Below are 25,047 nucleotides of genomic sequence, written 5' to 3'. Positions count from 1 at the left end.
CCACACTGACACTGACTTGATTACTGTAGTTTTATAGTAAGTCTTAGAGTCAAATAGTGTCAGTCCTCCAACTTTGTTCTTTTCCATTAATATTGTGTCGGCTTTTCTGGGTCTTTTGCCTCATCATATAAGCTTCAGCATCAGTTTGTTGATATCCACAAGATAACTTGCTGAGATTTTTGGCAGGGATTGTGTTGAATCTATAGATCATTAGGAAGAACTGATATCTTGTTAATATTGAGCCGTCCTATCCATGGATATGGAATATCTCTCCATTTATTTAGTTCTTTGATTTCTTTCATCAGTTTTGTAGTTTTCCTCATGTGTATTTTGTTAGATTTATACCTATTTCATTCTGGGGACTGCTAACATTAAAGGTATTGTGTTTTTAATTTCACTTGTTCATTGATAGTATATGGGAAAGCAATTGACCTATGTATATTAACCTTGCATCTTGCAACGTTTGTGTAACTACTTTAATTAGTTCCAGGAGTTTTAGGGTTTTGTCAATTATTTTGGATTTTCTACGTAGACAATCATGTCATCTGTAAACAAAGAGTTTTATTTCTTCCTTCCCAATCTGTATACCTTTTATTTCCTTTTATTATTGCATTAGCTAAAATTTGCAGTATGATGTTGAAAAGGAAGTGATGAGAGAGGGTATCCTTGCCTTGTTCCTCATCTTAACAGGAAAGCTTCTGTTTCCATTAAGTATGATGTTAGCTGTAGGTTTCTGTAGATGTTCTTTATAAAGTTGAAGGATTTCTCTCTATTCCTAGTTTACTTTTTTTTTTTTAACATAAATGGGTGTTGGATTGTGTCAAATGCTTTTTCTGCATCTATTAATAGGATCATGTCATTTATCTTCTTTATCCTGTTGCTGTGATAGATTTTATTGATTTTTGAATGTTCAATCAGCCTTGCATACCTGAGATAAATTCCACTTGGTTGTAGTTGAACTTACTTACATCTTTTAATACTAACAATAAAATCAATAATTTTAGGTTAGGTTTGTAGGTTTAAAAAATACGTTTTTTACTAACCAAAAAATCCATTAAGAACTCCTAAAACCTCAACCTTATTAATTTAATGTAATTTAAATATAATTTTTGCCAAGAATTTCTTTGAACAAGCCCTCCTTCATGCATTTTATTTTTCTCTTCATGAATTTTAATCTCTCAATTTGTCAAAATAATATTTGTATACTTTCAGAGCCCCATCTAAGTACCATACATTTCTTCTTTCTCCCTTCTCCTCCACACACACATCCACACACAGATAATTTAGTACCAATATTTTATGATGAGCCACTGTTATAAAAGAGTAGTCTCATAACAGGGGACCAAATGTCTTTGTATCTTCGAGTTTATTATACAGCAGAAGAAGGAGGAGAGAAACACTGGTGTTTTAAAAATTATTTTTATTGTTACATTCCAAAGAGGACATAGGAGGAAAAAAGCCAGTTATCCAATAACTGTTATACCTTTCAGAGGGAGGCACCCAGCAAGGAACTCCAGTCTTAGTTCAAAGCTGCACACACTACAGCTCAAACAGCTGCCTCTCCACCTGACCAGAAATGTGGACAAATGTGTGTATGTCACCAATCCAGAGATGCTTGGGGTTAAAAGAAAATTCCTTTATTGCAAGTGTCCAAGTTCTTAGGATTCATCCTTAAAGATACTAGAAGAAGATGAGAAAGACCACACACACCAGACTATGTTTAGTCATTAGAGTAAACTAGCAAATTGCTAGTTTGTTCTAGGATGCATTGCATCAGACATCACAGTACATGAGGAAAATCTGCATTTTATGAAGAGCCACCAGGTAGTTCAGATCCACTTTACCGTGAAGTGCAGCCACAGGCCAGCCAGATACCTAGATAATATAGTCAGTGCAAAATTCAAATGGGTAAGTCAGGGCTTTGATGAGGCTGGCTACACTGCAAAATATAAATGAAACTTGAAAATAGAATGTTAAGTCTATTTACAAAAGTTGGTTTAGTAAAGTGACTTGAGAAAAGTTATGTTAACCACTTCCCGCACATCCCTCCCCTCCCCAGCCAGAAAGAAAAAAAAAAAAAAAAGAAAGAAAGAAAGAAAGAAAGAAAAAAACACCTGAAAATTATCTTGAAAACCAAGTTAAAACTGTATGGTGAAAAAGAGAGTGCTTGTTCCAGGTAAAGGACTTCAAGATAATTTACAGGCAGAACTATTTTTATTAGTAAAAGAGAGAAATCAAAGAGAGAAATATTGTTTTGCTGTGCATGTTTACAGAAGTTCACAAATAGGAAAAAGGTTAATTGGCTGACTTTGAGGTGTGTGCTCTTAAAAATGCCTGTATTAATACGTTAACAAGAAAACAAAATACCAAGCACATTTCTGTTTCCAATTCTGAATTTCCCAGCAAGAGTTGGTGAAATCAACAGGGTATTAAAACAAAACCCAGGAAAACTCAGTCAATTTTTTTCAGTTGTCTGCCTCATTTCTTTCTAATCACCTTCAATTTGATTTCCAATTAGCTGAGGACAACATGACGGTCAAAGACGGATTTTCGCTGCTCTTGAACTTGAAGCTTCCAGCGTTGCTGGGCATACTCTACCTTATTCAGCACATTGGCTCGGCTGCGGGAGCGGGCCAGCACATCGTGGGCATTTGCAAAAGGCTGGTGATCCTGAAAGCCCAGTAATGGAGATCATCAGAGATAGCATGATCAGTGTACAACACACACACAAAAGAGCAATTATCCAGCCAGAGAGATAGGAGTGGCTGGACTTTACAAACAAACCATCTCTTGGGCCAAGCACTCCTAGGCACTCAAGTGCCAGAAGTAGGATGAACTCAACTACAGAAATAAGTGTTTCAAGTAGCTTGAGTGATGAGGAGGTATTTGTGAAATGTTTGCATGAGTCATCATTTCCAAAGACATTTCCCATAAGAAGCAAGCACCAAGACAAAGACAGTGGTCATTTAGGTTAAAGACCAGCCTTCCCTGACAGGTAGGGGAAGAAAATCTTTTTTCATGTTAATATTCACATGTTACAGATATGGGAAGTAGAGCTTTTCCCTGCTGTATTCAATACTATATAGCTAATCTGGCAGAGGAAAGACTTGTCTTTTACTTTCCTGACTCCTGTTTAGAATCGTTACTTGCCAGCTTGAGGCCACATTCACCCTTGGGAGAGGAGTTGACAGGATCTTATCTTGACTGGTTTTAATATTTCCCTGCACCTTTAACACATACACCAAGTGGACTGGTTTCCAAAATCCTTTTCATTTCCCCCTCCCCCAGTCTGTAATGAAGACACACAACTCAAGTGCTACAATCACTCTCTATTACCAAGGACAGTAAGGATTTATTACTTCAGCATTTTTATTAGATAAACGCCTGAATCTTTCACTGCTGAGCACTCAGGGGCCTCCATGTTAGTTGCTGCCTTAAGAAAGAGGCTATTGAGGGGTTACCCAGGTATCTGTGTAGAAAACCAACCTATCCTGGTCAAAGTAAACCAATGCCACTGATGTTTGTAGTCATGACACAGGAAACCACCATGCTAATCTATCTATGAATGAGATATAAACACAGCTGCCTAAATGACAAAAAGGATTCAATACTAATTTATTGCTTTTGTTTGCCCTTTCCTTGATCTCTTTTTCCTGAACCCTGTGTTAACAAAGCTTCTAAATGTTCCAACATAGGATCCAAGTCACAAGTTGTACCTCTTACATTAAACCTTGCCTCAAAGAGAGAAATATTGTTTTGCTGTGCATGTTTACAGAAGTTCTATTATACATCCAAGGCAGGAGTCAGCATGTCTATGGAAAGCGATACACAACCACATAACTATATATACAACTTTAACTATGTGGAGTTACAACACCTGGTCTTCTTTTTACAGTAAGGCACTTATACAATGTCTACATTTCAAAGACATCAAAAAGTTTTCTATAAGGAATCTTTCCCTGCCTTCTTTAACGAAATTTTCTCAAATTTTTGCTTAATTTAGGTAACAACTTGTTACAAGACAGGCAAACAGCAAGACCCATTTTTTTTATTTTTAACCTTACAAATGAAAATAATTAAAACAATTCCATAAAGTTCAAAATGTTTCAAAGATTTAAGAAAAAAAAAAAAGTCAGGAACGAGGAAGGCTAAAGTTGTTGGATTACTTGATTTCCCATAAGGAAATAAACTGATCCGAGGTCATCTAACAAATGAACACAGGACTTAGCTCAACTCACCTTGACTTGGTGTCATATCATCTCAACACACTGATTTTGTTCAAGTGGATTAAAATGACTCTTTGGGAATACAATGCTTCGGTGAACTTGTATATAAAATAGTATTACCATTAGTTTGTTTTGACATAAACAAGACTGGGAAGAAGGATGTACTTTCTCAGCAGAGCAGCTCTCAATTTCATAGTCCTGTTATCTACCCTTCAAGGTAGGGGGAGCAAAACTTCCCTAAGGAACAAATTTAAAGGACTAAACAAACCAGTTAATCCTTTTATCCATTTTCCACCTATCAGAACAAGAATGAACCAGCTGCTCGTGGTCATGGATGCTAGAAGAATGCAAATAGAGATTTACCCTTTTTATATGTTTGTTCTTTTTACACCTGATAAAATTACAATAAACACAAAACATGTTTTAATGTAATGCTTTGATAATAGTAATGATGTGTCATGGATATATGATACGATAAATATTGTGACTACTTGCAGTGAGCTTCGTAACTATTTGTACTCTCACTTGATTTAAAATGCTCTACAATGAACAAAAATGAAACAAGATGAAAGGATGTAACGGAGAATTAAACAGAAACATTTTTAAAAGCAGATAAATAGCAAAGAATTCTCATGTTAAGATAAGCAACAATTGTAGGAATTTAAATTTAACTTTTTTTTTGTACAGAGTTGTTACCATAAATTCACAGCCAGAGGTTAGAAAACCTCTCTCTGCCCAGAATTAATTCAATAGATATCCAAGAGTCAGCCAGGACTCTCAGAGATAATGTTTTCAGTTAATATATGCACAGAATCTATCACTGGTGAACAAAATGGTTATTAAGCACATGACCCCACCAATCAAATGCCTTTCCTACATGTTTTCATCTACATATTTGTGCATCCATTTCTTTTATGTTCTATGTGCATTACATTAATATTGTTTATTTCTAAAATCAGGAACCAAATATTTAATACTGTAAAGGATATAGTTTTGTTTTGTTTTTTTTAAGATTTTTTATTTATTTATTTGACAGAGAGAGAGAGAGCGAGAGAGGGAACACAAGCAGGGGGAGTGGGAGAGGGAGAAGCAGGCTTCCCGCGCAGCGGGGAGCCAGATGCGGGGCTCGATCCTAGGACTCTGGGATCACGACCTGAGCCGAAGGCAGACGCTTAACGACTGAGCCACCCAGGCGCCCCCCCATAAACTATTTCTTAATAGGCACATGGATAGATAGAAAGTCTGACTTAAACTATATCCTTTACAGGGGCACCTGGGTGGCTCAGTCGTTAAGCGTCTGCCTTCGGCTCAGGTCATGATCCCAGGGTCCTGGGATCGAGCCCCACATCGGGCTCCCTGCTCCACGGGGAAGCCTGCTTCTCCCTCTCCCACTCCCCCGGTTTGTGTTCCTGCTCTCGCTCGCTCTCTCTCTGTCAAATAAATAAATAAAATCTTAAAAAAAAAAAAAGAAATAGTTTATGTGGCCTTTGATACATAACATTTTGATATGTTAGTTCTCAACTGGGGGTGATTCTGTCCCCCAGGGACATTTGGCAGTATCTGGGAGCACTTCTGATTATCACCGAGAGGATGACAGGCACTGCCGGCAGCTGGGGGGCAGAGGTCAGGATGCTGCTACATATCTTACAATGAACAGGAAACCCCCCACCACAAAGAATTATCCAACCTAGGGGCGCCTGGGTGGCTCAGTGGGTTAAGTGTCTGCCTTTGGCTCAGGTCCTGATCCCAGGGCCCTGGGATGGAGCTCCACATCGGGCTCCCTGCCCAGCAGGGAGTCACTTGTCCCTCTCCCTCTCCCTGCTCATGTTTTCTCTCTCTCTCTCTCTCTCAAATAAATAAATAAGATCTTAAAAAAAAAACAAAAAAGAATTATCCAACCTAAAATGTCAGTGCTGTTGAGGCTGAGAAAAATCTGTCATATGTGAATGAAAAGTAACATGGGAACAGTACTAGAGACTCTAATGCTTCTGGTACACAACCTCCTGTCCTTCTAGCTCTCTTTCCTCATTAGCCCCATATGCCTGGTTTTTGACCACATCAGATCTCTAGTCTTGATCTTTCTCCCAGCCTATCAATAATCCCCTCCTGATACTTTTCAAAAATGAATAGGTATTTCCTACATGATTAAAAATAAAAGGTGGAAACATACTATAATTAGTCATTTCTTTTACATGTCTGTTTTATTCATCTCTCTATTCCTAGTACCTAGCAGAGGACCTGATACAGAAAAGTTACTCATTATGTGTTGGTTGAACTAATAAGGAAGGAAAAAAGAGGAAAACAGAGGTGTTTCTATGAAAGTTCTTGACAAAACATAAATGAAATCTTGCCCAAATAAGTTGAGTATTCATAATTGATAGTCATACAATAACAATGTATTGATCAAAAAGCAGGCTCTGTTTGTAGTAATAACTCCAGCCATCCAGTCAGGATTCCCTCTTCCCATCTTTTATCACCAGGTCCACAAGCCATTCCAGGGTAAAAGGACTTCTGACTATAGTTAGCAACGGTTCACCCTGGCTTTAGCTTTCGGAATCGGTTCTTGAAACTCTATTGAATTTTATCCATTTTAAGGAATGTAGGCCAATAAGGTAATCCAAAATAAAAAGTAATTCTAAAAATAATTATATATAGAATACTAAAATAGTGGAAAACTTGAAAATAGGCCCGAACAGGTTAATGACAAAACAATATAATTCTAAGCTATACTGAATAACAAGTTTGTGGACTATGTCAATTACCAGACATCTTTTTTTTTAATTACCAGACATTTTTTAAAGAAGTAATGTTAATACAAAAAGGAGACCACAAAACAATTTATACACTGATTATACCAACTATATGTATAAATAGAAATGTGTTTTTAAGACAGGAAGAGAAGCGGGAATGATGGTTTTGTTTTTCTCTAAAAATCATAGATTTTTTAAGAAGGAGGAGAAAAGAAATATAAAACATCAGCAGGTTATCAAGCTGCACTTCATTAAGAAAAGAACACTATCTTCATGCTTCCCTTCACTAAAGCCTCTTTGCCTTCTATATATTTGGTCATGTTGACAGGAATGGTATTCAGGCAGGAGCTTGGGGAGAAATCTATCTCAGAAGCTTTTCTGAGTTTAAACAGGGAAAGGCAATGAACATTGTGTCCTTGATACTAAAGGGCAAAGCCTTGTACAGCATAGTCACCAACGATCATCAATTTAGACCACCATATTGATGGCTATCCAGAGCAATTTCTTCATGAAGAGACATATACTAAATTAAAACAGTCCTTAGCTTCTCTAGTTGAGGATCTGCTCCAGCACATGAACATCTATCTGCAACTATTTTTCACTTGCTCTTTATATCAGGTGATGACAGAGACTGGCCATACAGCAGCTGGGGCATGCCAAGTACTTACCCCAACATCGTCATCGCTCTGTATCAATTGTGAGTGTCCAAACAGGCGTCTCTTCAGTATGGGCTCAACCAGAGTAAGGTAAACCATGTATAGAAGTAGAAGGCCCAAAATGGAGAGATAAATTATAATGGTAACCTAAAGGAAGTTGAAAGTAAGTTACATCTCTATTCAAGCCAAGAAATCAGAATTTTGTGTAATAATAGTGAAGCCACAGTGAAGACTGATTTTTCTGCTAAGCATATAGGATTCCTATACAAACCAGATTCCAACATAAACAAACTCAACTCTTCACCAAAATCTTATTTAAAGAAAAAGAGAAAAGAAAGCATTTTGTCTTTGGGATCTTATTATGAGTCTTCAAAACTCCAACTTCACCTACTGCAAATCATTTGTCACCACTGCTCACACACCAGTTTTCTTTTTTTACCTGAATACAGTGTCCTAGATTCAGCAGCACGTGCTTAGACAATTTAAAGGAACCCTGACAAAAAATTTAATTCAGATGAATTTCCACAGAATACTCTTTTAGATTAATTTAGATATATAAAAATACATTTCAGGCCAGTGATTTTCCTGAGATCTTAATCCGTATGCTGTCAAAAAGTACAGTGTGACACCCTTCTCCCACCACCTCTAGGATGGCTATAATTAGTACCAAATGATAGCAAGGATGTGGCAAAACTGAACTCTCACACATCGCTGGTGGGAATGTAAAATGGGACAACCATTTTGGAAAACAATCGGCAGTCTCTTAAAAAGTTAAAATAAACTTACCTGTCTAGGGAATCTACCTGACAGGAAAACATATATCCACACAAAGACATGTGCCCAGATATTTATGACAGCATTATTCATAATAGTAAAAATCTGGAAATAACCCAAATGTCTATCAACTGATGAATGGATAATGAAAATATGTTATATTCATATAATAAAATGATATTCAGTAATAGAAAGGAATTAAATACTGCTAACTTGTTACAACATGGATAAACCTCAAAAACATTATGCTAACCGAAAGGAACCAGTCACAGAAGACCACATGTTGTATGATTCTATTTATATGAAATATTCAGATCTGTAGAGACACAAAGCAGAATAGTGATTGTCTAAGGCTAGGGGAGGGAACGAGATTCACTGTAAATGGGCATGAGGGATCTTTTTGGGGTGATGGGAATGTTTTTAACACTAAATTTTTAAAAATTGTTTTAAATTTCCTAAAATTTATTCAATTGTACACTTACAATGAGTGACTTTTAGGGTCTGAAATTACACATCAAAAACTTAGCTGAAAAATAAAGAAGTACAGTGAGGATTTTTCTACAGGACAGCACCCTGCTGGAGTAGGAACTCTCCCACAGAAATCTTTGTAACTGTTACAGCTGACCACCCCAGATTCTCCATGAGGGCTTTTCTTGGGGGAGGGGGGAATGAATGGGAAGCTCCATATAAAAAAACTGGGGAGAAGAACTGTTAGCCACCATAATTAATAACTGAACTCATTAGAGGTCCAAATGGTGATGAGAGTGATCTACATTCTATTTCCTATAAAAAATAAAGGAAATCTTAGAATCCAGAAGTGATATTTCTAGAATAGTCTATTTTTTTCCCTAAGGGTTGAGAGGGCAGGAAGAAAAGCGCCTAGTCATGCTATACTCTCACTAGCTTCTGACATACATGGCCCACAGAAAAGCTGGGATATATTTCAGGATATGCTAATTTCACACAGGGCATTTTTGTGCCATTTCACATATCACACCTATGTAACATGTCCTAAGTAATCCACAAAGCATCTCAATGAGGCAGGCAGAAACAGACCCACTGTTCCTCTGGGGCTGGTACTGGGGATGAGGAAGGAAGGGGGTAGTGGATGATGGGGAGGGGAGGGAAGAACAGTGGTTGAGTGAATGAAATAGAATTCAGATGTCCAAAATTTTCTTTCTTGTCTAGATACCATCAAAAACTATTCCAGAAGCAGAAGAGATGAATTTTTTTTTTTTTACCTTGATCGTAACAGAGCTTCTTTCCTCGTATTTGCATTCACAGCGTAGACAGTATGCTTCTACATCAGGCCCACGCACAGGCATGGGATCCACAACATGAAGGCAATCACTGAAAAAACAAGGATAAAATATTGCTTCAGCCTACCTGGATTTTCTACTTATACTGATCAAAACTTTCCTGAGATCCAGAATAATCACTGAACTTAAGAATTCAAGGAACAAATAATAAGGGAAATGAAATCTTTTGCTCTCTCAGTATTAGCAATTGGGTGAGATTTAACAGTCTAAGAACCATAAAGACACATATGCAGTAGCTATTCTCAAAACTGCTGCTGTTAACAGTTAAAAATGCACCTGAAAAGTCTCAGATGGGATCAAAAACTACTTAGCACATCAAGTTATATTTAGACTTGTTCATTTACCAAGAAAAAAATTGCTTTAAATGATTTAAAGTATCTTGAGGCATTGTTCAAATATGAGATTATCTCTTTTATGAATTAACATCAATCTTAACTGCCACAGAGTGGTATATGAATGGCTAATCACACTGAACAGCTGCTAAATTCTGAAACTCTGGAAACTGAGCACTCAAAGGTGCAGTAAGAAACAATTACTTTTCAAAAAAAAAAAAAAACAACTACCTTTCTAAATGAGTAAAAGTCTATTGAAAACACGAAGAAATAGGATTATGACAACAGAAATATTTAAAAATGAAAACTGATTATCCAGAAGAAGTATATAAAAAATAATAAAAGGCTAAATGTTTTTGTTGTTGGATGTTCTTTATTTTTTCCCCATTTTCTAGGCCACTTATTTATGGCTTATGAAAAAAGATACTCCAACAAAAAAAATTTTTTTTTTCAATTCAATTTTTGTAATTCAATTTTTGATGTGTAATTTCAATTCAAAAAAATGAATTTTTCCCAGAAATCTGTCAATTCTAGGAAATAATTAAATTATGACTCTCCCCAACTATTAAGAGCCTACTATGTTCTCCTTCAGCAAATGTAGGCAAAACTCTCCTAGCCTATCAACTGCTGGGCAATTTTCTTTTGTCATCTCTTCCTCAGGCACTTCTGGCTGTCTGAAGAACTGATAGCATCCTGTCTCATTCCACCCATCTTTCTTGGGGGCACCCAATGCTCTAGGCTACATCTTTCCCTCTGCCCGGCAAAATCTACTTTTTTGTGTTCCATTCCTTCTGAGCCGTGGCATAAGAGAGAAAACCCAAAATGGCATAAATGATAAAAATTCAATCAGTTATCCCTAACAGGTAATTTAATTTTAACAACGATACTAACAAAAAAATAAGCCTCAAGTGGTGGTATGGTAAGGTCCCACAACTCACACCATACAAGTTTGTGTTATTTGTTGCAAACATATAAGAAAACCAGTAATGTATCCAGCTGGATGCAGGCATAAAATAGGCAGAGGAAATTAAATCCCATTCAATCACAGAGGTCAACCAGGCCAATATACTTTCAGAGAGGTCACCTGTACAAGGTCACAGAGTAGATCAGAAGGTAAAAGGACCAGAACCCAGGGTTCCTACCACCTAGGTTGGCTCCCCTGTAGCTCTCTGAACCTCAGCAAAATAAGACTTATCTCCTTGTTTCCCAATTCAGCTCCAGAAACCTTCATAACAATACCTAGGAATTACTTGGGGAGCTAAGTGTTGAGTATTGAGTGTTTCTGTTTAAGTACAGATACAGTTTAATAACAAGGAGATATTGAGTGCTGTGCAAAAGTTGTGCAGGGTGGGAGAGGAAGGTTGGTCTGGCCAGCTAGTCAAAAACACAGAACCTAGATACAGAACTCAACCACTCTGGGAACTAGGCAACACCTCCCCCTAGTGCCAAAACAAGGATATTATCAGCTAACATCACACCTCAAACACAAACTAGAGAACTCAAACTTTTCTACAGTCAGACAGCGTAAGTCAATAAAGAATTAAAGCTAACAATGGGACAAAATGGAAGCCAGAGGTAAAACTATATCTAGGACCAAATAGATATTGGAGGCTTTGTAAAGTCATAACATCCTAATTAATCATAACCTGCTTACCCTTCTAAAACCAGTTAACAGCTGAGAATCTATCTCCAGTAAAAGGCTGAGCTGCAGGAAGGAAGCAAGGGAGAGGGGGAAGAAAAATCGCAAACAAGCCTTGTTTTCAACTATTTCTTTTCAAATCTCCCTATTTTGACCAAAAACCAGAGTGAATGGCATATGGTTCTGTCTGAACCTGGAATTATAAAAAGCCAGTGAAAAGATTAGTGCTAAACACTTGAACAGTGAGTTCACCTGCCACTCAAATAATAGGCATCACATTCTATTACTGATAATAAACTAATTTTAAGCGCTTAGTGTATTTGGAAAATGTATAGGAATAACTTAAAAACTTATTTGAGCTTTCTTGTATCATAAAAGTAACTTGATGGTATAAAATCTATAATATAGCTAAATCACTTTGTAGTATGAGACAATTTAAAGTGGAGCACAGAAGTTCAGAAGAAGTTTTCAAGAATACACTTATCAGGGCGCCTGGGTGGCTCAGTTGGTTAAGCGACTGCCTTCGGCTCAGGTCATGATCCTGGAGTCCCTGGATCAAGTCCCGCATCGGGCTCCCTGCTCGGCGGGGAGCCTGCTTCTCCCTCTGACCCTCCCCCCTCTCATGTGCTCTCTCTCTCTCTCTCATTCTCTCTGTCTCAAATAAATAAATAAAATCTTTAAAAAAAAAAGAATACACTTATCAAATATCAGATTGAATCTAAATGTATACCATGGGAAGAACAGACAATGGCATCAGAAAAAAGAAACATGCTCAAAAAAAAAAAAAAAAAGAAAAGAAAAGAAAAAAGAAACATGCTCAAAGGCTGCCTTTTCTTTTTCAAAGTCAACTTGAAATATTGTAACCAAATGAATTTAATTTTGCTTTCAAAGTTTTGCTGGCTATTTAGCTGTGAAATCAGGTACATGTGAAAGTTCCTAGCATTTGGAGCTATTCTTCTTATATGCCTATCCCAGCAATATTCTACCATGTTTACAAACCATAAAACATCACAATTCATGAGAAGGAGCCCATCCATCCTGCTACAAAACAACTGCTTCCCAATCTTTTATGCTATATGTAGAAAAGCTATCATTTGTAAGATCCATAAATAGAGAAGACTGCTGGTGACTACTGAGTCAAGATCCCAGTCATCACAGGCCTGCCTGATACTCCAAGAGCTGAGGGAGCAACTTCTTGATATACCTATATCCACGGCACACCAACAGGGAAAACTAGGATATATGTGGCCCATTCCCATTCCTTCCTGAGCTTTTTGACACTTTAAAACATAGTCTCCTGTATTTGGCAATATATCATCAAAACCTACAAGTTGTGAAAATTATAACCCAGATAAATGAGGCTTGCTTACCTTCCACTGAAAAGCAAGAGAGACAAAATTTAAGAGGGCACAGGAAGGTAGCTATGGGCAGAGTAGGTGCCACAAACTCAGCTCTGTCCCTTATAAAACCCTCCCTTACTTGGGGCTTAGTGTTTTGGCTATATTCCTTTACATTTACATCATGCACTCAGGGCCTTACTCTCACTTTTTCAAATAGAAGTGGAGTTTGACACACTTAAAAAGAAATACAGGTGACCCTTGAACAACGGGTTGAACTGCATGGGTCCACTTGTATGCAAATTTTTTTCAATAGATACAGTACAGTACGGCAGATGTATTTTCTCTTTCCTATGATTGTCTTAATAACATTTTCTTTTCTCTAGTTTACTTTATTCTAAGAATACAGTATATAATACATTTAACATATAAAATGTGTGTGAATCAACTGTTTTATTGGTAAGGCTTCTGGTCAACAGTAGGCTATTAGCAGTTAAGTTTGGGGGGAGTCAAAAGTTATATGCAGATTTTTGACTGGGCCAGGATCAGCACACCTAAGCCCTACATTGTTCAGGAGTCAACTGTATTTAAAAAGGAAACAATACATTGGATGAACATTCTGGGCTAACAGTGACAACCACAAAAAGAACTCTGACAGGTAATTCAGTAATCTAAAATACTTACCAATCTTTTTGGGATATGTTCTTATTATAAATATGCCCAGAATTATCTTTATAGGGAGGACAGATACATTTACATCGGACATCCTCGAAATTCTGTAACCAAAATGGAAACTTAGTATAGCTTGTTAACAGTTTAGCACCAATATTTTTAAAAAACTGCACCATATACATTTTGCTAAGCATCCCCTGCCAAATATTCTAAAACTATTCGTTTTGAGAGATAAAAGTTTTTAAAGGTCATAGTTTCTTTTTTGGTAATGCTAATGAATCATTATATATTACATAAAATTATTTTGAAATAATACCTGTAGGTGATCTGTGATTTATTAATCACATTTATAGGTCACATGACAGTCCAACTGTGCTAATATTACCACCATCTACCTGCCAGTAAAAAGACACAGTAGACAGATAACTGTGCCTGCAAATAAGAATCCAATTACAAAAGGATGGGGAAGAATCAAACTAAAAATTACTCACGAATCAAGTCACAATTCTTCTAAACACCATCCTTCGACCCTTTGGTAGAATGGTGCTAATATGGATAAAGGGGGTCGGACCAGAGCTCTACAGAAGGGGTGAAAATTTTAGAGACACTCAGCTATATTTAGAAAGGAAGTATACAAGGGAAGTAGCTGGAATCTAGCTGAGATCAGTTTGGTCTACGCTTCCCAGGAAACTTTGCTTCTAATCCCTGGTAGACAGAGAGGATAACTACTGATAAAGCAAGTTTCAAGAGATGGAGAAAGAGGTGACTAAATATATGAGTACAGGGAATAGGAGAAGCTTCATCAGCAAAGGGGAATTTATCTGAGAAGGCAAGTGGCTCATTAGTCCCCAGAGGACAAGGCCCACTGCTCCTATATATACTGCTATGTCTGGCAGAGCTGTTGACAATGTATTCATCTGGCAACCACTTAGTGAGCATTTGCTCAGTGCTGGACCTTGTGCTCAATGAAGTGGATTCAGATAAGTGTAAGACATGGTTCCTGCCAGTAATGAGGACACACCCTAGTAATGGAGACTGACAGATAAACACATCATTACAATACACTCTTCAAGTGATTACAGGAGACATGCAGAGGATGTCAGCAATGTTTTGAAAGACAGGAGACTTGCTTTTGTCCCTATCTCTGGTGGGAGGTAGGAAAGATTTCAAAAAGAACTCCCGATCAAAACTCCCTGATCTGTCTGCATTTAATCTGTCTTTCCCAGCCCCTGTATTTAAAGATATTCTAGATTAAAGCTCCTACTTTTAAAAGATGCAATTTCATTCTGTTTTCCCATCATATTAATGTGAATTCCTTCTGTTTTCCCCAGTAAGGAACTAGCTCATCAAAGAGGAAGCACAGGTGTGTACGGGGGCAGAACAGGTGTGGAGGGTAGGAGCATGAAGGGGACTAAAGAGTAGCATGAGGAGGCTATATGGGCCAAGAAGTGGTGCAGGGGAGAAGGCTACAACTTTACCTCCCTTGTAGTTTGGACCCTTCCTTCCCCACTAAAATGTCAGGAAGAAAGAAGGCAAAAAAGGAGCCAAGAGATCCTGGAGGGAGTTAGGTCAGGATATTAGGCTGGTGAGACTCTGTGTAGGTCCCACTGGGAAGGAAGGCAGCCAGGAGAGGCAAGTTCCTACACTGGGAAGGGAACTAGTTCAGGGATGAGTTAAAATGAGTTAGTTCCTAACCGGGAAGATTTCCGTCGGCTGGAGGCTTCTCGTAACTTTGGTTTAGGGAATGGGGGCGGGGCAGGAAGAAGGCTATCTGTGAGACAGGTGGAGGGCGGCGGTAGACTTAAGGAGCTTAAGGGTGGAAAGTTAAAGGCTCTCAGAGTTGGAAAGGTTGTAAAGTTTGAGGTGGGTGCTGTCGGGTCTGGGAAGGGAAATGTCTAGGAGGTGGAGGAGTTGCTGTTCAGGCTGTGGGCACTGTGATGGGTGGAGCTGGGGACGGGGGCGGGGTATCAGGCGGGAAAGAGGGGAGTAGTGTCAGGGCTACGGGTGGTAGTGGGGGCAGTGACTGTCAGACTGTCCGGGCTGGAGGGCGAGAGTGCTGTCAGGCAGTAGGGTGTTGGGTGGGGTGCTGCAAGAGCTGTGAAGCTAGGGGTCCGGCCGGCAGGGCTGGAAGAGGAATGGGTGGGGAGCAGGTTGGCCGACTCAGTTTCCGCAAGGCCGGAGCAGGGGAGGAGCTCCTGTCTGGAGCGAAGGCTGGGCGGACTCACCTTGGCGGCGTCTGACAGCTGCACCAGCAGCAGCACTGAGAGCGCCAGGCAGGACAGGCTGAGCAAGGAGCCAAGCCGAAGGAAGCCTCCCCACAGGGTCGCCATCGCTGCCAGGCCCAGCGGTTCCCACAGCCCGGAGCCCCCGAGACCTGCTCCCGGCTGGGGCTCAGGCTCGGGATCCGGCTCCGGCTCCGGCTCCGGCTGCGGCTCGGGCTCCTCCGCCCGCACTTCCGTCTGGGCCTTGGCGTCACCGGCCGCGCCGGGTCAGCTACGAAAAGCATCCGCCCCGGAAACGGTTCCCGGTGCGCAGGGCGGGGAGGGTGCGCTGTGCCTGCGCCTGCCCGGCGACACTCCGGCGGGGAAAACGAAGGGGGCGCCACTGGCCGGGCAACTTCGGCCCCGCAGAGCTTTGAGGCGCGAGGCTCTTTCTTGGGCGCAGAAGCAGCGGGGGCTGTGGACCGCCAGTGCCCTGGGAAGCCCTCTCGCCCAGAGAGACCCCCAGCAAACCCGGGATCTCAGACGGGAGCCTCCAGCGACCCTGCGAGGCCGGAGCCGTTCGTTGCCAGACCCCTGAGGCTAGAGGGAGCCGACGCCCCAGGGATCGCTTGAGAGGGCGGCACACCCTACAGGCGCAGGACCTGGGCCACAGCGGCGCGGCTGGGCTGGGCCGGGCCAGGCCCCGGAAGGTGTGGAGTTGGCCAGAGAACCGCCCTAGTAGCCTCCTCCGCCCGGACTCCAGAAGGTGGGGAATTGCGGCGCTACAATCCTATTCAGGGCGGCTGGCCTCTAAGTCAGAGTTGGGGGAGCGCTGACCGGTCTTCCTGGTGCGGGTCATCCTCTGCAGGTAATTTAGGAAAACCCTGGAGATGGCACAGTGTCTCCAATTAAAATATTTTTCAGTGAGTGAAGATAGTGTGGAGCGGGATAGTGGAAAGGATACAGAGCTCATCACCACCACTACAGATTTGCTGGATGACCTTGGGCAAAACACTTACCTTTTATGGGCCTCTGGTTCTTGGTTCACTATGAAGAGATTGAACTCCTATCTGTGGACTTCAAATTCTCCCATGAAATACCCATGTTTCTTTCTTTAAAGAAAACTTAAAGGTAGTTCTTTTCCTAGTTTGCAGCAATGTTTTAATTAGATTTTTTAAAATATTTTTCTCCCGTGTGACTTTTTCCTTTGCCTTTTTAAAAATTTTTTATTTTATGTAGGCTCCGTATCCAGCAGAGAAGGTGATGCTGAGCCCAAAGAACTATGGAACTCAGGATCCTGAGATCTAGAGTCGCGTGCTCTACGACTGAGCCAGTCAGGTGCCCCTCCCACGTGATTATTGTTGATGCCAGAATCTAACACAGGGTGTCTGATATTGTGCCAAATGTATTTAGCCCCTTTCAATCCCAAGTGGCAAGTGGTGCCTAGTCCCAACCAGAACCAGAGGGGTAGGGCGGATGCCCTTTCATCAAAGGCCCTCCAGGCTGCCCTGTGAAGGTACCGTCAGATTAGTGAGATATCCAGTCTTTGTTGTGGGTGTTCTGCTGGCCAGAGAACAACCTGGAGACCCTTGGAGTTAGTGTCTGTGAGGCACTGTGGATCTGTGATTGCTAAAAGCAAGTTTGGGATCAATTTAGGGTTAATTGTCCAGCTCTGACATTTAAAGGGAGTGCTCGCTCTGGCTAAAACCTCATAGGCCTTTTCTTCTTCAAAATTGTTCTCAGGGCCTTGACTGGGAGTACAGAGGCTTAAAGTAAATATATAGTAATGCCTCTGTCTGATGGGCCTTATCTGTTTAATGGAGAATTACCAAGTATAATCATGGAAGCAGAATTTAGAGTTACACTGTCCAGTACAGTAGCCACTAGCCACATGTGGTAATTGAGCACTTGAAATGTGGCTAGTCAGAATTGAGTAAGTGTAAAATATACACTGGATTTCAAAGACTTAGTACAAAAAAATACCCCTAAAAAAACTCAATATTTTTATTTTAAGGTTGAAATATTTCAGATACATTGGATTAAATAAAATATATTATTAAAATAATAATTTCATTTGTTTCTTTTTACTTCTTAAATGTGGCTACTAGAGAATGTAGTATTTATGTTAGGCACCACTGTCCTAGAATATAGAATATGGCTACCATGAGCGGAGTGCGACTGTAAGCTGGTTGCCTGGCTGGAGACTGAATGAAGACTCAGGCTTGGGTAAGGAGAAAGCTGTCTACGCCTGCCGCACAGCCAGAGCCAAGGGTTTGGGGGAGGTATATGTCCACCAAAAAGATGAAAGTAATTTTAGGTGATGCAATCGAAATAAAGAGGTTTAAAAAAAAAAAAAGGGAAGTAAAGAGGTTAGTTCCTCTTGTTCTGCCCTGCTCACACCTAAATAACACTTTCCCCTTAGGTCAGGGGTCTTCCAAGCTAGAAAGACTTACCTTACTTAAGTGTACTCCCTTCTGTATTTGTGCAAATATTTCATAACTTAACCCTACTATAGTGAAATTATGTTTTCATATCTGCCTCTATATTCCCAGCCTCCACTCAGATATGGTGAACTTTTTGAGGGCAGGGGCCTTGCCTATTATCTTTGTACCTGGAAACTGGGATATTGGATTTGGGTTTTTTTGTTGTTTTTTTTTTTTTTTAGATTTTAGTTATTTGACAGAGAGAGACACAGCAAGAGAGGGAACACAAGCAGGGGGAGAGGGAGAAGCAGGCTTCTTGCTGAGCGGGGAGCCCGATGCAGGGCTCGATCCCAGGACCCTGGGACCACGACCTGAGCCAAAGGCAGATGCTTAACGACTGAGCCACCCAGCCGCCCCAAAACTGGGATATTGTAAAAACCAATGTTTGTGGGGACCCAGAGAAAGGAAAAGGTGAATGGGAGGGGCTCATAGGGTCTTGTCAAAGAACCAGTCCCTACATGGTTCCTTTCTGACCATGAGAAGGTGATGCTGAGCCCAAAGAACTATGGATGGGATCTGAGGCACCATAGTAAGCAGGAGAGATTTCTGACCTAGGGTCTTCCTAGACCTACAGGCCACATCAGTGTTCTTTTTACAGGCAAAGTGGACTTAGCACCCAGTCTTTTCCCTTAGTACCCACTCTTCCCCTCCCTTTTCCTTGCTTCCCTGTGACTGTTTTCCTACTTCATTCTTTTTTAAGGAGTGACACAGGTCCAGGGGCACCCTCCCACCTGGACTGGGCCCTCTCACTTCTTTGTGAGGCCTGAAAAATTCCCTGGTGGGGGATTTAAGTGTGGAAGTCAGAAGGTTAGGAAGCAGAAGGGACAACAGTTCCATGTATGTGGGACCATGGTTTTAGCAGCTCTGTCTGCAGCCCCCTCATCCCCTTTCCCCTCCAGTGATCAAACAGCTTTTTGGATGTCCCCTTCTTATTTTTCCACCCTACCTGATCTACTTAGCACTTTCCCAGGCCATGCCAGTCCAGAACAAATGGAGGCACGCACAGCATCAGATGGTTTCCTTGGATTGTGCCTCTAGTGGTTATGGGAGGACACACACACACACACACACACACACACACAGTTTGTTTCAGCTATTTCTGAACATACCCAGGAATGTCTTATATGAGCCTTCTCCTTTACCATGTGCCTGGCCAGGATGCTTCCTCCTACCTGACCTCCTTTAGTGAGATTTTCTGTCCTCCACTTCCTGTAAAGCCATGTACATGTGCATGCCACATCACTTGCTGGTCCCCACCTGGATAACAGCAATGTATAGGGCCAGAATATTGTCTGTTCCTAGAGATGCTGGTGCCCCTATTGCTGATAAGTTACTGGAGTCCCTAAAATAACAAAGCAACACAAGGTTTGGTACCAAAGCAGGGAGAATTTTAAGTTTCTTTCAGAGTAGTGCTAAATCAGTATTGTTGGTTTCCCAGTGTCCTAAGGGAACACTTAAGGAAAACAGTCCCTCCTCTCTAATCATTAAGATTTTCAAATACATGAAATATATTATTTGTATTTATTTTTACTAATATAGTATATTTTAATTTTATTAATAACATGCTTCTAACTAGTTCTTGATTTTTCAGTTTGGTCTATTATTTTACTTCTTCCTATAGGAAATAGACTATGCATATATACTCTTAACGCCCTCTCATAAACACATATATTATTTCTCTATCCTTCAATGTATCTATATCATCTTAGGTAAATAACCTCATTATATTATTATGTCTGTATATATTATTCATAGTTGGTTCCACTAGCATAATATTACATATTGGTTTTTTGACTGAAATTAGCCATTGCCTCTTTTTCCATGCTTTCTTAAGTGGCTAGCACTCAACTATCTATAATTAATTTATACAAAACTCTCCTCTCAATACATTCAAACACATCAGGTAGCCTATTAGTTTATTTTTTAAACTGAAGACAACCCTCCCGGAGTCTGTCATCGTCCTTCATTCTGGACTAGTTGTCCTCTAAGCCTGCTGCACAGTTTTTGTCCTAGGATAATTTATCATTTATTCTCTTTTCTACTTCTTTTTTTCTGAGAGATTTCCATATTCCAAATCTTCTTCGGAATTTTTACATTTTAATTATCCTGTCTTACGTTTCCTAGAGTATTTTCTTGTCCACCCTTCCACCCACCCTTTAAATAGCATTCTGTTCCATCTGGGGATGCAATATCTTATTTCTCTGTGAATATTTCTAATGTTGTATTTCTTGAATTGTCTGCATTGAGTTTTTCAGTCTTTGTTTCTGTCTTTTGTGTTAGAAACTTTTCTTAAACGTCTGGAGATCCTTGGCTATCCACTCATATGTAAGAGTGTGGCTTAAGAAGGAGAGCTGATTGGAACCTCTGTTTACATAACAGGGCTTGTAACTAGGACACCCTGCAGTATATTTCAAAATTCTGGTTGCAAATCCATTAGTGGTCTGTGAAATAAATGTAGTCAATTGCAACCAACCTTCCTCCCACCCGCCCCAAATGACGGAATAGAATGGAAAATATTATATCAGAATATATCACATATAAAAAGAAAATTATTTTGTGAAACTTTGGTTTTATATATGTACACATCATATATACATATTAAGTACTGAGTCGATCCATAAAATGGGGATTTCTTATTGTGGGTGTTTTTTCAAAGAAGTTTGTAAAATTACCACTTAGTGTGCTCAAGGAGATCTCCAAGTATCAAAATAGGTGAGTCTTTTCTCTTGGACGGAGAGGTAAGTTTCTCTGGAGAAAAATTCTCTAACCTTCTGCTTGCTGGTCTGGTAGCCAGTGTTCATTCATTCAAGTATTTGCTGAATACTTACATGCTAAACAGTGTTCTCAGTACTGTGTATACATCAGTGTATAAAACAGACAAAACTCCCTACCTTCTTGGAACTAAGATTCTAGAGGGGGAGACAGACAATAAACAAACATGGTAAGTTATATAGCAGTTAGGTATTGTACTATGGTAACAAAGTAACGAAGGGAAAGCTGCATATATGCATACAGATTCCAATAAAGGGGTAGACATGGTAGGGGTAGGGGTGGTGAGTGTTAGATTATTTCATGAATGAAAATGAAAGCAAAGTCATCATCTAAGAGTGAGAATGGGGAAAGAAGTGTTAGAAACTTGAGAAGTAGAGAAGGTATGAAATAACCTAGGACATAGCCCAGCAAACTACAGCCGGGGGCCAAATCCTACAAGCTAAGGATAATTTTTATACTTTTAAATGGTTGGGGAAAAAATATAAAGATGAATACTATATTGTGACACAAAGATTACATAAAATTCAAATTGAACTCATTTACATATTGCCTATGTACTTTCTGCTACAATGGCAGAGTAGATTAGTTGTGAAAAAGACTGCATGACATGCAAAGCCTAAAATACTTATTATCTGGCTCTTTACAGAAAAAGTTAGTGGAGCTCTGATCTAGGAGACTGGGAAGGGGAATGACTAGGAAAATATAATGTTGGGCAGCGGTAAGGGCCTAAGAGTTATGGACATGAATTTAAGGTAAGACCAGTCACAATTAATCTTCGACAAAGGAGGCAGGAATATGCAATGGGAAAAAGACAATCTCTTCAACAAATGGTGCTGGAAAACTGGACAGCTACATGCAAAAGAATGAAACTAGACCACTTTCTTATACCATACACAAACATAAACTCAAAATGGATTAAGGATCTAAATGTGAGACCTGAAACTATACAAATCCTAGAAGAGAGCACAGGCAGTAATTTCTCTGACATCAGCCATAACATAATTTTTCTAGATACGTCTCCTGAAGGAAGGGAAACAAAACAAAAATAAACTATTGGGACTACATCAAAATAAAAAGCTTCTGCACAGCGAAGGAAACAACTGACGAAACTAAAAGACAACCTATTGAATGGGAGAAGATACTTGCAAATGACATATGCAATAAAGGGTTAGTATCCAAAATATTATAAAGAACTTATACAACTCAACACCAGTAAAACAATCCAATTAAAAATGGGCAGAAGACCTGAACAGACATTTCTCCAAAGAAGACATACAGATGGCCAACAGACACATGAAAAGATGCTCAGTATCACTCATTATCGATGAAATGCAAATCAAAACTACAATGAGGTATCACCTCATACCTGTCAGAATGGCTAAAATAACTCAAGAAACAGGTTGAGTTGGCAAGGATGTGGAGAAAAAGGAACACTTGTGCTCTGTTGGTGGGAATGCAAACTGGTACAGCCAATGTGGAAAAAAGTATGCAGGTTCCTCAAAAAATTCAAAATAGAACTATCCTATGATCCAGTAATTGTACTACTGGGTATTTACCCAAAGAATACAAAAACAAATATGAAGGATATATGCATTCCTCTGTTTACTGCAGCATTATTTACAATAGCCAAACTATGAAGCAGCCCAAGTATCCCATTGACTGATGAATGGATAAAGATGCCCTATGTATGTGTACACACACACACACACACACACACACACACACACACACACACACACAAAGAGGAATATTACACAGCCATAAAAAAGAATGTCTTGCCATTTGCAACAATATAGATGAATCTAGAGCGTATAAATGCTAAGTAAAATAAGACACTCAGAGAAAGACAAATACCATGTGATTTTACTCATGTGGAATTTATGAAACAAAACAAATGAACAAAGGGGAAAAAAAAGAAAGGCAAACAAAAAGCAGACTTTTAACTGTAGAGAAAAGATGGTTACCAGAGGGGAGGTGGGTAGGGGGATGGGTGAAATAGGTGAAGGGGATTAAGAGTACACTTACTGTGATAAGCACCAAGTAATATATGGAACTGTTAAATCACTATATTGTACACCTGAAACTAATATAACACTGTATGTTAATTACACTGGAATTAAAATAACAAAAGATAAAATACATTAAAAAAAAATAAAGTGAGACCAATCAGCATGGTTACTGCACAGATTTAGGAAGAGAGCAGGCAAAGAGCTGGCTTTAACATTGTGGTTTTGTGAAATGACAAAAAGTGAGGGTAAATGGAGTTAAAAGTATATGCAAGTGAATCATTATAATGACTGACCGTGGGATCTAAACTGGTTATGAAGTGAGGAGAGGAACTCAGGGAGGGTAGGGACAATGAAAGGTGGTAGTCAGAGGGGGGTTGAAATCAAGTTACTAGGAGATGGCTGGAAAATACAAGGTGGTGGTCAGACAGTGAGATACATCAGCCTGACATTATGGAGGGATTAGTTTTTGGAAATAAGAAAATCAAAGGTATGACCATGGGAATGAATGCAGGGAATAGGAGAGGATACTATCAGTGGAACACTGTTATTCAAGGAATATGTCAGGATGTTGAAAGGATCATCCACGTATGTAATTTAATCATCAAGAATTAAATCAGGAGTAGTGTTGTGGGGAATGAAATGAGCCAAGAGCTAAACTTTTTCAGAAATGAGAGGGAATGACCCAGAGATTTTATAGATGACAGCAATAATAAAGGGAAATAGTGATACAATTTGATGGCATGAGACTCAAAGCTGGGGTGTTTTAAAGGAAGACAAAGGGAGTAATGTCTGGAAGCAGTGATACGGAACAAGAAGAGCATCTACTTCCAACTCTTGACCAGTAATAGGACTGTGGAGGGAAAAACCACCTGGAGAGGGTTGTAGTGAAAGCATTGTTCTAAGAGAAGAGCCAGGGACAGAAGTGTCTGACGCTTCAGAATGCTCCACTTTAAATCCCCATTTTCAGTGAGATGCCTCCTCCCAGCTCCCAGCTGTTCTTGGTGGCTCCAACTAATTCAGTTTCTCCAGAGGATGAAGGAATGAACAAACAAATGAATAAGGAGTGAGGATTTCAGGTCTAACTTACTTCATAGCCTTTCGAGTAATCATCGTGTTTTTAGTCCTCTACCCCTTGCTATTCAGATAACTGATGTCTCCAATTCCTCACTCAGTCTTCTCTGGGGTTCTGCGGTATACATTTGCTTGATTATTATTATTGTTCCCCACCCCCGCCTCCAACCCCCACCCCCATTAGGTTTTCTCTGGACTGCTTTCTCTGGACTGCTCCAACAGTCATTGCTTGTCTTTTACTTTCCAGATTCAAAGATTTTGTTGACATTGTTTGAGTGCTATTATCTTTCCTCCCAAGTTCTTTGTCCTCGTTGATTTATGTCATTTAATATTCCTTTACTGTCATTTTAGTGGAGTTTCAGGAGGAAGCTGTATTTTCAGTCCACATTTTTAATAAGATGTTGCCAACAAGACTTTTGTTAAGGGGTCAGACATGTCTGACTGGCTCACTCTTCCCAGGATGCTTCTGTCCCTCTAACACACAGGCTCCGACTGGCCCACCCTCCAGGCTTCTGGTATACACAGACAGACCTGAATCACAGTGGTGGAATCAACTCAGGCTGATGCTGGGATTCCCACTTTGTTTTTGCTTCCCTTTAATCGTCACTCTTTTCAGTTCCTGCCCTTCCCCTCACTCCTACCTCCTGATACTGAGCCTTACTATTTCTGAAATTCTACTCTCCATGGGGCAGGCCCAGCTGTTCTTACTCTCTAGCTACCCTTCCTCAGAGCTTAGAACTGGTCCCCCTCACACACCCCTGTGGTCTAATGGGTCTTTATGAGACCTGTTCACTTTAATATACTTT

At 39.9% G+C, this 25,047-nt stretch overlaps 1 protein-coding gene and 1 long non-coding RNA gene across 3 annotated transcripts; one reads left to right on the top strand and one right to left on the bottom strand.

Annotated features, from left to right (window-relative positions):
* Window positions 1-1,380: 1,380 nt before the first annotated feature.
* TMEM9B (TMEM9 domain family member B) lies at window positions 1,381-16,201 on the bottom strand. 2 transcript variants are annotated; one of them, XM_032427243.1, is made up of 5 exons: window positions 15,931-16,201; window positions 9,648-9,756; window positions 7,645-7,779; window positions 2,497-2,670; window positions 1,381-1,875 (listed from the first exon to the last, which is right to left on the bottom strand). In XM_032427243.1, the coding sequence occupies exons 2-4, from the start codon at window positions 9,729-9,731 to the stop codon at window positions 2,515-2,517; spliced, it is 375 nt and encodes a 124-aa protein (XP_032283134.1). In that variant the 5' UTR covers window positions 9,732-9,756; window positions 15,931-16,201; the 3' UTR covers window positions 1,381-1,875; window positions 2,497-2,514. The 2 variants fall into 2 exon arrangements, with proteins under 2 accessions (XP_032283134.1, XP_032283135.1); XM_032427244.1 differs by adding an exon at window positions 13,718-13,809 and having other exon boundaries at window positions 1,381-2,670; window positions 15,931-16,182.
* Window positions 16,202-16,231: 30 nt separating this feature from the next.
* LOC116646476 lies at window positions 16,232-17,852 on the top strand. Its single transcript, XR_004302123.1, has 3 exons — window positions 16,232-16,672; window positions 16,831-17,037; window positions 17,146-17,852. It is a non-coding gene; the product is annotated as an uncharacterized LOC116646476 (long non-coding RNA).
* The last annotated feature ends 7,195 nt before the right edge of the window (window positions 17,853-25,047 follow it).

This window comes from Phoca vitulina, unplaced genomic scaffold, assembly GCF_004348235.1.
Source record: "Phoca vitulina isolate PV1807 unplaced genomic scaffold, GSC_HSeal_1.0 scaffold36, whole genome shotgun sequence".
NCBI classification, from domain to species: Eukaryota; Metazoa; Chordata; class Mammalia; order Carnivora; family Phocidae; genus Phoca; species Phoca vitulina.
This window is presented reverse-complemented; position numbering and strand designations above follow the sequence as displayed.